Raw genomic sequence first — 13,450 nt, forward strand, 5'->3', positions numbered from 1 at the left:
TTTTTTTTTTTTTAAGATTTATTTATTCATTTGAGAGAGCGAGAATGAGACAGCATGAGAGGGAGGAGGGTCAGAGGGAGAAGCAGACTCCCTGCCGAGCAGGGAGCCCGATGCGGGACTCGATCCCGGGACTCCAGGATCATGACCTGAGCCGAAGGCAGTCGCTTAACCAACTGAGCCACCCAGGCGCCCATCTTATGATTTCCTTAATAACATTTACTTTTCTCCAGCTTACTCTATCATAACCAGACAGGATACAATACACCTAACATTCAAAATATGGGTGAATCGACTGTTTATGTTACGGGTAAGTCTGTCAGTCAACACTAGGCTATTAGTGGTTAGGTTTTTGGGGGGAGTCAGAAGCTGTACACGGATTTTTGACTGCACGGGGGTTGGCGCCCCTAGCCCTGCCTAATTCAGGGGTCAAATGAATTTGGTCTGTACCCCCGGTTGCTGGCAGAGATCTGCTAAAACCCCTGTACTTTCCTGAATGACAGGGGTGAGATCAGTATCCACACAGGGCTCTAAAATCCCCTGGACTGTCCTAGGTGATAGGAGCAGTTTTTATTCTAATGACGCAACTCTTAATGGGCTCCCGGACAGCTTCTGGCTGGACACCAGAACATAACCAGTGATGAGGGCATTACCTAACTCTCTGAATTTGAATGTCCTCACCTATAAAGTAGAACCATTAAAAAAAAAAAAAAAAAAGATTAAAAAATACTCTTAAGAGGGGCAAGTTTAAACTTGTATTTTTAAACAAGCTTAAGAATGACTTAATTTCTTGTGCTCTTTTGAATAAAATTCCACATTTGGGAGTGTTTTTATTAAGCCTCCGAGGCTTCCTGGTAATAGAGCTTACAAAACATGTTCAAAACAAGAGGACAGAGGCAAGTCACAGAGATAAAAGGAGGTAAAACACAGGGCTCTTGAGAGGTAAATTACTATAAAGTTCACAGGAAGTCTGAGCCTTCACTACTCTGGCCAAGTCCATGTTCAGAAACACCCTGAGGAAAATCAAAATGAGGAGGATTAAAAGGTACACTGGCCTTGGGTCAACTCGAGAGCAACCGGTCTAATTCAACACTTGAGGAACTATTACAGAATAAATTACACATGTCAGGAGGTGAGGAAATTGGGGTTTTCCTAGACACTTGGGATCCTGAAGTGAAACCAACAGGCCTTGAAATCCCAAAAACTGGTATGGAAAGAACGGAATGAAGGAAAAGAGGAGGTCAATGAGAGGAGGAAAAGAGCCTAGATCAACACCATACGTCTACTGGGCAAGCCCCACAGGGAGAACCAGCATGTCACTCAGCTAAAGGGAATAAGAGTTTTCTCTAAGAAAAAAAGTCTAATATCATAATACCTCAGAGATTAGGAAAAAAACCTTGTAAAGAAATAAAATTTGGAAGATCATATTTCATCTAAGCTGAGAATTAATAGAACCACAAGCCAAGAGAAACAGATCAAATGGGGGGAACTTTTTTTTTTTTTAAGGCAAGTAAATTCCTCAGCCTCCAGCTGTGAGGACCACACGCTAACAGTGAGGTTAACTCAAACCCAAGAGGACTGTACCTTGACATTTTCCAGGCTCACATCAACAATCCCATTCCAGCTGTAGAGAGCTGCTATGTGGTTCAGTAACTGCCCGGTAAAGAAACGCACCTTCTGGGTTTTGGTGATATTTTTATTGTGAACTACCTGAAAACAATAAAACAAATGAATTTCAAGGAATGCAATTTTTAAAAGTGTTTCTTGTATTTCGTCATTACAAAAATCATGTAGGCCTATGGCAAAATGTGTGACCAAAAAAAGGAAAAACATAAAAAAGAAAAGCAAAATTCAACAATCTTCGAGCAATCCTAGGGTACGCACAGTTAGCATCCCAGTTCATTTCCTTTCAGCCCTCGCCCCGCAGCACATAATATGTACATGTACGTACCGTTTGGTTTGGGCTTTTCACCTCTCTGAGATTATACTTAACAGTTTTCTGCCCACTTTTACTTATATAACATGAGCTTGGAATTCCCACATCATTAAAAACTCCTTTAGAAACTCATTTTGGAGGGCTGAGTATCACTCTAGCCCACGAGTGACCATAATTTATTTCACCATTCCCTGGGTGGGTACAAGTGGGCTGTTTCCCCTCTGGTTGTCATCAGCATCCTTGTACAGAGTCTCCCCTGCATTCCTGATTATAGGCTTGGAAACGGGGCACCATTTCTCAGTTCCCCCCAGACCCACTCCCAGAACCTCTGGGGATGTGGCCCAGGTGTATATGTTTCAAATTTGCTTCCTGGGTGGTTCTCAGGGAACCCCAACACCCCCAAGTCTAGAACATTTTTAAGACCTCTGACACATACTGCCAGACCTGCTCAAACACTTCCTCCAGAAAAGTACCCATTCAAAACATCTTTGCTAGCACTGAATATCACTGTTTTTAAAAGGTCAATGCTAACTTGATAGGCAAAAAAAAAACCCCTGTATCTCATGACTTGTATTTACTTTAAATCAGGGTTTCTCAACCTCAGCACTACTGATACTCTGGGACAAATAACTGTCATAGGGGACTGTCTTGTGCATTGTAGGATGCTGAGCAGCATCCCTGGCCTCCACCGACTAGATGCCAGATGTACTTCTCCAGCTATGATAACCAAAGATGTTTCCAGACACTTCCGAATGTCCCATAGTGAGGGGCACAAAATCACTCCCAGCTGAGAACCACAGTTTTAAATATACTATGCGAATTAGCTATTTTTATGTGGACTGCCAGTTCATGGTTTTCACAGCTTTTTCTGCTGGGACAGTCACAAGATTTTTTCTAGCTGATCATTCAAGTTGCTTCTGTATGGAAGACAGCGATTCTTTCAGCCGATTCTAAAATTTCTACAAGATGCTTGCAAAAGGCAGAATATGTAAGGTAATTCAATATGACATTTTGCTAGGTGTGTAAATAAGAGCAGCTGTAATTTCCAGCTCACAATTAATCCAAAGGCTTCCCGTGAAATAGTGAGCCACAGCTTTTCTCCTGGTGTGATGATACGGCAGCCTTAAGGAAAGGTTTTCCGGGCGCCTGGGTGGCTCACTTGGTTAAGCAACTGCCTTCGGCTCAGGTCATGATCCTGGAGTCCCGGGATCGAGTCCCACGTCGGGCTCCCTGCTTGGCAGGGAGTCTGCCTCTCTCTCTGACCCCTCCCCTCTCTCATGCTATCTCATTCTCTCTCTCAAATAAATAAATAAAATCTTAAAAAAAAAAAAAGAAAAGGTTTTCCATTTCCACCTACACAACAACCCGTGTGCCCTAAGCCGTTACAGCTCTAGGGTCTTGTCAAACTCTGGAGAAGACCAACGACAGGAACACTGAGTAAAACCACATACCTTTGTTTTCAGCGTGGATAACAAAATATTGACAGTAGAAATCCTGTCTTCCTTTACGCCTGAGCTAAAAATGCAAGGAATAAATTCTGAAAGTAAAAGGTTCAAAGCATTAAACTCAAAAATATTTTGAACATGAGAACAGATGCGAGAACATTACTTCTTAAAATGGTACAGCACACAATGCCATTTTCTTCCCTCTTTTTTTTTTTTAAGGTTTGTCTTTTTTCAATTACACAAGTTCACAGTAGGATAACCACTTCATGACATAGGAAATTAATACCTAAAAGTAAAACAATGACAGAACCATTAAAAAAGTTCAGAAGTTTGGTTGTTTTACTTTCCTTTTCTCACATTAACTAAAATAAAAGTATGGTATGATCACAATTTTGCTAAATGTCTCTTTGCTTAGGCTTAGTTATATTTTAAATGATGGTCATCATTTTATTCACTGGTGGCAGAATTCGGGATGATCTGTTTGCTTTCTTTTCGTATTTTTGAATCCCCAAGGAATCAGCCACCACAGCTTGATGCCATATACTAATATACTGGTGATACTGGGAAGAAACATCAAGGCGATTACAATTTCACTTGCTCCATTGGTGCTCAGTGGGCACACTGACTTTCTACAAAAGCAAACTCATTCTCAAAAAAAAAATTGGAAAATACCAGACAAACCAAAAGAATGAAATCTGAAAGGATCCATGACTCCACTACCCAGAGGCTAACACTGTTAACATCTGGGCTGCTAGTTAACTGTTAACCTTCTGATATAGCCATATTCTGTTACATTTATCTTTTTATAAAATGGGATACTTGACAGTTTTACAACTGAGTTTATACCCAATCACACATTGTTTAAAAGGTTGATGTCAGGAAGTGTATTTCTACACCATTTCTGCACAATCAATCCCTTGTTGGTGGACAGTCAGGAGTCGTCCAATTTTCAGCTAACATGAAAAAATAGCCCCTAAGAAAACCTCTACTCACCTCCTTAATTCTTCCCTTAGGATAAATGACTAGACATGAAATGGCTGGATCAAACCTTTTTAAAAGTTCTCACACAAATGGCCAAAATGCTTCGCCAAAACATGAACTGAAGTGCATCCCTGCCCCGTTAGCAGTGTCCATGAATAACCCCAAACCACTGTCCTTTAATAAAGGCCAGACAGCGGAGATGACCCAGGGGAGTTCTGCAGGACTCCTAGCCCTGGTAGGAGCTGGCCACAAGCAGGAAAGGCACACGACGAAGGGGTCTCCTCCACGGGGCTGCTTCCACAGTGCAACATGGCTCCCCGCATGGACCAGGGCTGACGACATACAGGGTGACCAGCACCCACACCCTGTTCTTAAATGGTCCCTAGAAGTCATCTGGAGAGAGCTCAGGTCTCCCACCCTGGGGGAGGTGAGGGACGGGCTGGAGACCTGACCGCACTGGGCCACACAGACACCACGCCGTTCCTCCAACAACTCCCAGACCTCCAGCAGGGACATGGAACAGCTCCCCACCTGCAGACAGGGCTCGATTCTGCGGGATCATACTGAACGACTACCATGTGCTAAGTGTGGTCTGGGCTGCCACTCTCTGTCTTACTGAAGCTCTTGATAAAATACAAGTGGCCCTAACAGCCTAAACTATGCCAAGCCTGGCTCTAGGGTGACAACCACCAGAAGGTGGTCCAGTTGCCATTCTTTGAAGCTCTCCTCGTGATATTCTGGTAACACGTGGCAAAGCTATTGAAGGGATTAAATTTTATTTTTTTTTATTTTTTTTTAAAAGATTTTATTTATTTATTTGAGAGAGAGAATAAGATAGAGAGAGCATGAGAGGGGGGAGGGTCAGAGGGAGAAGCAGACTCCCTGCTGAGCAGGGAGCCCGATGCGGGACTCGATCCCGGGACTCCAGGATCATGACCTGAGCCGAAGGCAGTCGCTTAACCAGCTGAGCCACCCAGGCACCCTAAACTTTATTTTTTCAAACCCAATTACTAAAGGCCAGGTAGCTAGGGCTACGTATCTGTGTGGGTTCTGGAGCAGGAGTCTCTGAAGTCTGCATCCATCCTTTGTTAGGACATTGCTCAGCATTCCAGATAGCAGAGCAGGAATACCTCTGTTCATGCTGACTAGCCACCTCCAAACTGCACTGACCGAAGCTTCGCCACACATGCATCCTTCATGCTCGTGCATGCAGCGGCTGCAAAAGCTGTAGACTTTTTTCAACCTGGGAAAAATGCTTTGCGGGAGACTTTCCAAAAACCAATTGCAATCAGGCTTTGCTACGAGACAAAGGGGCGCACCTACCTTTCAACTCCAGCACTTGCGCTATCGTGCTGTCATCACTAGCGATCAGAAAGGAAAGCGCAAACTGGATGTAGGCCAGCCGGACATCGTGCACGCCCTGGGGGGTGAAGGAGACCGCGTGTCATTTGCGTATGCACACCCCGTCCCTTCCCCCCCCACCCCCCCCGCCCGAAGCAGGGACTCCGCAGCTCACGCGCCCCTCCCATCCCAGTGGCACCGAGGCCTTGGGGCTTGTGGCATCAGAAGGCTCAGAGTCTAAAACCTGCAGTCATCTCTCTGTGAGAACATGGGGTTTTTTTCTTTGCTCGTTTCCCTCCATCTTCTGCTCTTTTCTTTCTCTTTCAAGCTGTTTCTAAACACAAAAGTATAGAGCGCCTGGGTGGCTCAGTCGGTTAAGCGTCTGACTCTTGATCTGCACTCAGGTCATGATCTCAGGGTCACACTGGGCTCTGCACTGGGCGTGGAGCCTGCTTAAGATTCTCTCTCTCCCCCCTCTGCCCCTCCCCCTTCTCCCTCTCTAAAAAAAGACAAATGTCAAGAAATGGGCCAAAAGTAAAGAAAAAAATTACCAACATGTCTCTCTGAAATACCGATTTTCATCCACTATGCTTAAAGCAACAGCATAATGGCTCACTGCTTAATAAACACATAAGTATGGGTAAGGTACAGTTGTGTCCCCTTCTGCCATCATACATAACCATTTGTGGTTTACGGACCACTTTGGTATAGAGCAGAGGATTCTCTGCCCATCCAGATCCCATCTGCTTCACTTGCCAGTGAAATCATACACATGTTTTTGAAAATCCAGAAAATCCAGAGCCAATGGAAAGATCAGTGCTGCTTTTGTTGACACCAAAGAGGTGATGTCTGGGTTTTATTAGGTATTATAAATTCACACCAGACACCAAAGCCCAGATGCTGCCATATTACAAACCCAGCATGGCCTTCCCGGACTGCCATCTATGGGGTCCTGCAGGATGCGGCCACGATCCAGGACAGTGGGCATCCTCAAGGAGGGCCCACCGGCTATGACCAGCCACCAACACCTCAGGGGAAGTGGTGGGGGCCATGTGATCAACTTTCCCTCCCAGTAATTTTCACACCCCGGTGGCCGGTCATGCGCACGGCTCATCGGCTACACCAGCACTCCACTGCTTCAACTGTACTCTCCTCCCTACTTCAGTTATTCCAAAGATACCTTAATTTGCTGCCAAGAACTAAGTTAATACCATGGAGAATTACTGCCCTGGATGCCTGGAAAAGATTAAGAAGTCAGCCTTCCAGATAGTTCCATTCCATTTAGCAGTGGCAGTGTGGTGGTGGTGGTGGTGGTGGTGAGGAGGAGGAGGGGGAGATCAATGTCATTTATTGAGCACTTACTATATGTCAGACACCAAGTCAAAGGCTGCACATTGGGGCTTCATTTACTCCTTATAACAACTTGAAGTGGAGATGCCTTCTACACCCATTTTACAGATGAGGAAATAGGTTTTAAAAACTCATTCAAGGTCACACAGCTACTAAGTGAGTATGTCCTAGAATTACAAAGTACGAAATAACTGTACAAACATACTGCTGCATGTGTGACTTTATGTCTGACTTTAGAGAAGTGTTTTCTTCTCAGAGCTTCCAGGCATTTTTATTTCGCTTGTTCTCAAGATGCAAGGACCAAACTTGGAACCATTTAGGCCTCTACATGAGTATTTAATTAATTGTCTTGTTTTATTGGGCGTATGTTTCTCAGGGAGAAGAGAAAGGCCACCTGACCCACGCTCTGCAACATCTGGATGGAGGCCTTGCACACTGACTGTATTCAAGGGTCTACACCTCCATCCATGCCCCACAGCAGTTCAGCAAAACCTTATCAGACCAATGCTGGTTTATTCCAAAAATTCTTTTTATTAGAATTTTATTAGAAACACATTAGAAACACTAAGAGCTCAAAACTATCCTCCCCATTCTGGGGACTACTCTGCAGACTTCCTCACAATATGGAATTTGGGTACAATGGTCACTAAAGTCTTGAAAATGAGCTGCATTTCCTCAGAGTACCAGCAATGTTTCAGTGCCTTTAAAACTCACCAATTCAATCTTGTTCAAACACCATTTATATTCAAGATGCCATAATCTCAGGCCCAGGGAGGACACAAAGATGACTAAGATGTTGTCCCTGTCCTCAGGAAGCTTAAAGTAACCACTGCTCCCATGCTATGTAGATGCCTTCTCATTGAAAGAAACATGTCAACTAATTCAAGCAGTTAACTTGTTATCCTGATCTACGTATGCCTCGTGTTTCAAAAGAATGCTGGTACGATGCCAAAACTTGCCTGGTAAGACTAAATTAGGTTCTGTGCTTTGCTAGCTAGTTAGAAAGACTCTACGTACAGTTTTGGGGGGGGTTGTCCACTTAAGTACTGGAATGCAGGTCCCGGTTATGTGCCATTCTAGATCTTTCCATCCTGCTTATACACAGCAGTTGGGACTAGATCCCCTCAAGGTCCCCCCAGCAACGAATCCTGAACTGATATGGAATGTAGTCCTCACCTCCTGCTATCCATCTTGTATATCGCAGCCAACCCCAGATTTCAGGTTTCCGACACTGTGAACAAACCAAGACCCCCAAGACACAGCACCCGCCCCACTCCAAGCAGCCACGGCCACACCTCCTGCTCATCCTCCTGGCCAGACAGCTCCTCACTGTCCCCTGGGCCTCCGCCCTCCATCTCCAGCAAGCTCCATCAAAGGCAAGAGGGTCACATGCCTACTCCTCATTCCTACCCTGTGACTTCACAGTGCTATAATCCTAGGAAGAAAGCATCCTGAACTCTTTATGGCTTGTTCTGCAAACACAGTCTAAAATAGACCAAAACATATTTAGTAAAACTGCTTTTTGGCAAACGATATGAACAGTGCTTTCTTTGGCTGGACGAAAGAGAACCATAATCCTCTCTCTTTATGAGGCTTTAACAATTCCCTCCAAAATGTTAAAACACACTTATTAAAAAAAAATAGATCTAGATATCCATCAGCTTCAATAACTAAATGGCATGAAAAAAAAGGTGGGGGGGTGGTGACAGAAAACTCTAACAACATGAAGAAATTTAACAGACCCACCAAACACAATATGTAGCCCCTGTTTGGATCCTGATTTGAACCATAAAGTGTAAAGACACTTCAGAGATAGTGGGAAAAACTTGAGACCAAACTGGGCATCGGTGATATTAAGAGTTATGAACAGTATCATGTGCAGGGATGGTACTGTGGTTCTGTGTTTTACAAGGTCGCTTTCTGTTAGAGGTACACACTGAAATATGCGTAAGGGAATATGGTTCACATGTGGGATCCGCTATACTCGACTGCCCCCAAACAAACCAAAAACGTGGCAGAGGGGACCATGTCTGCAGCTGGAGGACGGGTTCTCTGTGCTGCTATTTTTTAATGTCCCTAACGTTCCTGTATGGGAAAAAAATTTAATGCCTAAAAATCATTTCCCACAACAAAATATTTGAGGTACACCATAAAGTAAAAACACTTTCGTCTTGACAACAATTCCCACTTTACAGATCAAGGAGGTGTAAAATATAACTTGCCAAGAGGACCCTGAGGTGAGCAGCGCGCACACAGCCTGCAGCCGGGGCTCAGGCAGGGGAGCCTGTGTTGGGCCTTCCCTCCTTGTCTTGGTGGGTGGTCCGGGGTCCTGACATATTTTACTTACAGGACCGAGCTGGCTGAGGTCAAGAGAGAAATGGGAAGCGAATCTGATGGATAATCACTGGCAGGCTGACTGCCAAGGAAGACCAAAGAACCATGACATTTGCCCTAGTGTGCAAACAGCACGTAAATTCTTTTTATTAGAAACACATTTAAATGTCAGCAGCCATTACCCAATGAATGGAATTTGTTGACACATTCATAGTATGTAAATAACTCACGATAATAAAGAAGAGTATCCATGAGACAGTAAGACCTGGAATTTTTTCCTCAGAAGAACACCTTATTTGTCGTGCCAGGAAAACCCTCAACACTGGGCCAACCTCACAGAGCCAGAAAAGTTACCTGGTAATACTGTGATTAACCTCCAGTCTATTACCTGCCAGTGCGGAAACTCATGCATTTCCCTGAAGAGTGAGAGGACAGGGTGCAGGAGTAAATTATGCTCCCGTGCTTCTCCACCTCGGCAGACAGGTTGGTTAACTGCCCGGGTGCTGTTTGTGCTCGGGAAGGGGGCGTGGAGAAGGCAGCCCCGGCTGCTCCCGGCACGGCAGCGCCAGCAGGGAGGCCTGAGACAACCTACAGGTGGCCCACGGCACCTCTCTCCAGCTTCCGAGTCCTCCAACTTGTGCCTTCTTCTCAAGAACCTTTCTAAATCCAAGTGAAACTTCTAGAGCCACCCAGGAACTTTTTTTTAGTAACAGCTCTCCTGAAAACCATTCACACTTCCATTCTCTTTGGTACAATCCAGCACCTACTCATGACAAGACTTACTGATGGGAGACACGGGACACATTAAAAAGCCATAAATGCGGGCACCTGGGTGGCTCAGTCGTTAAGCGTCTACCTTCGGCTCAGGTCACGATCCCAGGATTCTGGGATCAAGCCCATCGGGCTCCCTGCTCCACGGGAAGCCTGCTTCTCCCTCTCCCACTCTCCCTGCTTGTGTTCCCTCTCTTGCTGTGTCTCTCTCTGTCAAATAAATAAATAAAATCTTAAAAAAAAAAAGCCATAAATGTCCTCTTTGATGATGTCACTGGTTTAAACTTCCAAGGGTTTTCTCCGAAGTGGACAGAATAGGAATAGGACTGGGATGCCCCACAGGGTCCGTGCCACAAGGCACATAGAGATTATTTCCTTTACTCCGCGAAGACGCTCACAGGCCAAGCGCCGCAATGCTGGGCCCCCAGAGAAACTGTCCTCAGATGTCCGTTGTTCAGGCTCTGCCACGCGTTTCCGCACACACTGGCCTTCTACTTCACCCACGTGAGCACCAAGGCCAGAGAAAGGACGACAAACAAACCACGATGGCCCTCCAAGGGAAAGGAAATACACAGGAAGTACGAAATGCTCAGAGCTCCTCACCTTGGAATCCCTCTTGGTCGCCAGGGTGTACAAGGTCTTTTTATTCAAATCAAAATGGCTGTAGACGTCCCTGGCAGCCTCAGGACCCTGGGTCACCATGGCGGCCATCAGGTTCAGACAGGCTCGGGCCATCCTGCACAAGGACGAGAAAATCAGGCATGTCAGGAACAGCTGAAGCACAGAGCCAGCTGCACTCCTGGTTGTGTAGTCTGCTATCCCCCAGCCAGAAAAAGGAAGGAAAGAGACATGCAGACATGCTTTAAAACAAAAACAAAAAAACACAACTTAACAAAATCTCCAAATAAAGCTTAAAACTGAGTCTGAAAGGGCTCCAAGAATACAAAATATGATACAAAGAGGATGGCAGTTTCTCTCTCCAGTAAATTGCCCTGTACCCGGGGGACCCGCAGCTCATCCCCCACAGAGGCAGGGTGCAGGGGAAGACTTCTGCACAGTGTGCATCTCCAGGAGCAAGCTCTTAGCTGCCTTTCCTTTCCACAGCCACCCGGAATCTGTGGTTTACTGCGCACCCACCACACTCCAGGCACCATTCTAGGTGGAGGAAGACTGCACCTTCCAGAATAGTCAAGGCCCCCACCTGTGTGCACCTTGCATTCTAGCGGAGGGAAGCAGTCAGCGAACTGACATGGAATATTATGTCAAATGTCAAGCTACACAAACAGATCTACAAACAGATACTTCTGTCCACAAGCTAATGGACAGAAAGTGACAGTGGATGGGGGGTGGTGAAACAAGGCCTCCTGGGGATGACACTTCCGCGCCACGAAGTCCTGAAGCAGAGAGGGAGGGAGCGAGAGCCGATCATGAAGAGCCACTGGGGCAGAAGGACGGGCAATGGAAAGGATGTCTGCAGTCAAAGGTTCCCACGACAGTAAGAACAGCAGGGCAGGAGTGAGAAGGACACATGGTAGGAGTCGGTGACAGCGAGGGGCTGGTCAACAGGGGTGGCAGGGGCAGAGCCACAGCCCTGATGGCCTTGGAAACCGCTCAGCTCTGCTTTATGAGTGGAGGGAAGGTCAAGTGCACTCACGGACAGCTGAACGCAGACTAAGCCCACGGCTAGTCCTGCCACAGAAGGGCAACTTACCTGTAGCCCGAGGCATACAGGGACTCACAGATGAGCTTCATGTGATTATTCATTAGCTTTTTCACAATGTTGGTCCCCACAACATGAAAATGGGAAAGATCGCTTGCTGTCCGCAATAGAATAGCCTCGAAAACTTGAAATATTAATAGCATCTGCAAAGACAGAATTGAAATGCTTACAAATCGGCTCATTTGTTTTTTCCCCTCTGTACATGTTCCTTTTGTCTTAGCCACAGTCACTTTAAAACCTTCAACAGATCCTGAGCCAAAGGCAGGAAGGTGACAGCTTGGCAGGTGGCTCCGCAGACCCCAGGCTCTGGAATTAGTCTTGCTCCCATAGTCCAGCTAAACAGAGACTTGCTTGGGCGCCTGGGTGGCTCAGTCGTTAAGCATCTGCCTTCGGCTCAGGTCATGATCCCAAGGTCCTGGGATCGAGCCCCGCATTGGGCTCCCTGCTCCATGGGAAGCCTGCTTCTCCCTCTCCCCCTCCCCTTGCTTATGTTCCCTCTCTCGCTGTGTTTCTGTCAAATGTATAAATAAAATCTTTAATAATAAAAATAAATAAATAAATAAATAGAGGCTTGCTTGCTTACAATTACACAAAATGAAATGAAAAATTTCTACTCATGACCAGGCCTCACTGCTTTGGGGATGTTCGGGTCTACAGCCTTACAGCAATAACCCTGAGATCTCAACAGGTTCATAAATATCCCAAATTTTGAACCTCTTTGGAACCAGAAAACCACAGTCAACTCAGTATGTGTCTGCAACCACGACATGTGGTTTCTACCTATTTCCTTTTTGTTAAAACAAACCACGTCAAGGGGTGCCTGGCCAGCTCAGTCGGTAGAGCGTGCAACTCCTGATCTTGGGCTATAAGTTCGAAGCCCAGGTTGGGTTCAGAGATTACTTAAAAGCAACCCATGTCAAAACCAAGTGCATTTACTACTGCATATGTACCCCAAAGATACAAATGTAGGGATCCGAAGGCGTACGTGCACCCCGATGTTTATAGCAGCAATGTCCACAATAGCAAACTGTGGAAAGAGCCAAGATGTCCATCGACAGATGAATGGATAAAGAAGATGTGGTATATATATATATACGTACACACACAAGGGAATATTATGCAGCCATCAAAAGGAATGAAATCTTGCCATTTGCAATGATGTGGATGGAACTGGAGGGTATTATGCTGAGCGAAATAAGTCAAACAGAGAAAGACATGTATCATATGACCTCACTGATATGAGGAATTCTTAATCTCAGGAAACAAACTGAGGGTTGCTGGAGTGGGGGGTGGGGTGGGAGGGATGCGGTGACTGGGTGATAGACACTGGGGAGGGTATGTGCTCTGGTAAGCGCTGTGAATTGTGCAAGACTGTTGAATCTCAGATCTGTACCTCTAAAACAAATAATGCAATATATGTTAAGAAAAAAAAAAAGATAGCAGGAGGGGAAGAATGAAGGGGGCGAAATCGGAGGGGGAGACAAACCATGAGAGACGATGGACTCTGAAAAACAAACTGCGGGTTCTGGAGGGGAGGGGGGTGGGAGGATGGGTCAGCCTGGTGATGGGTATTAA

General features: G+C 45.7%; 1 protein-coding gene across 2 annotated transcripts in view; it reads right to left on the minus strand.

Annotated features, from left to right (window-relative positions):
• URB1 (URB1 ribosome biogenesis homolog) overlaps positions 1-13,450 on the minus strand; it is a 67,150-nt gene that overhangs the window by 49,986 nt on the left and 3,714 nt on the right. Inside the window, exons 3-7 of one of the 2 annotated variants that reach the window (XM_035017590.1) lie at positions 11,867-12,018; positions 10,759-10,891; positions 5,683-5,779; positions 3,385-3,470; positions 1,582-1,707 (exon numbers count right to left, since the gene is read on the minus strand). In XM_035017590.1, coding sequence (XP_034873481.1) covers positions 1,582-1,707; positions 3,385-3,470; positions 5,683-5,779; positions 10,759-10,891; positions 11,867-12,018 — 594 coding nt within the window. Of the gene's footprint in view, positions 1-1,581; positions 1,708-3,384; positions 3,471-5,682; positions 5,780-10,758; positions 10,892-11,866; positions 12,019-13,450 lie in introns of those variants that run through there. The other variant, XM_035017591.1, reaches the window with a different exon arrangement.

The sequence above is a fragment of the Mirounga leonina genome, unplaced genomic scaffold (assembly GCF_011800145.1).
Source record: "Mirounga leonina isolate KUSES-001 unplaced genomic scaffold, KU_Mleo_1.0 Mir_172, whole genome shotgun sequence".
NCBI lineage: Eukaryota > Metazoa > Chordata > Mammalia > Carnivora > Phocidae > Mirounga > Mirounga leonina.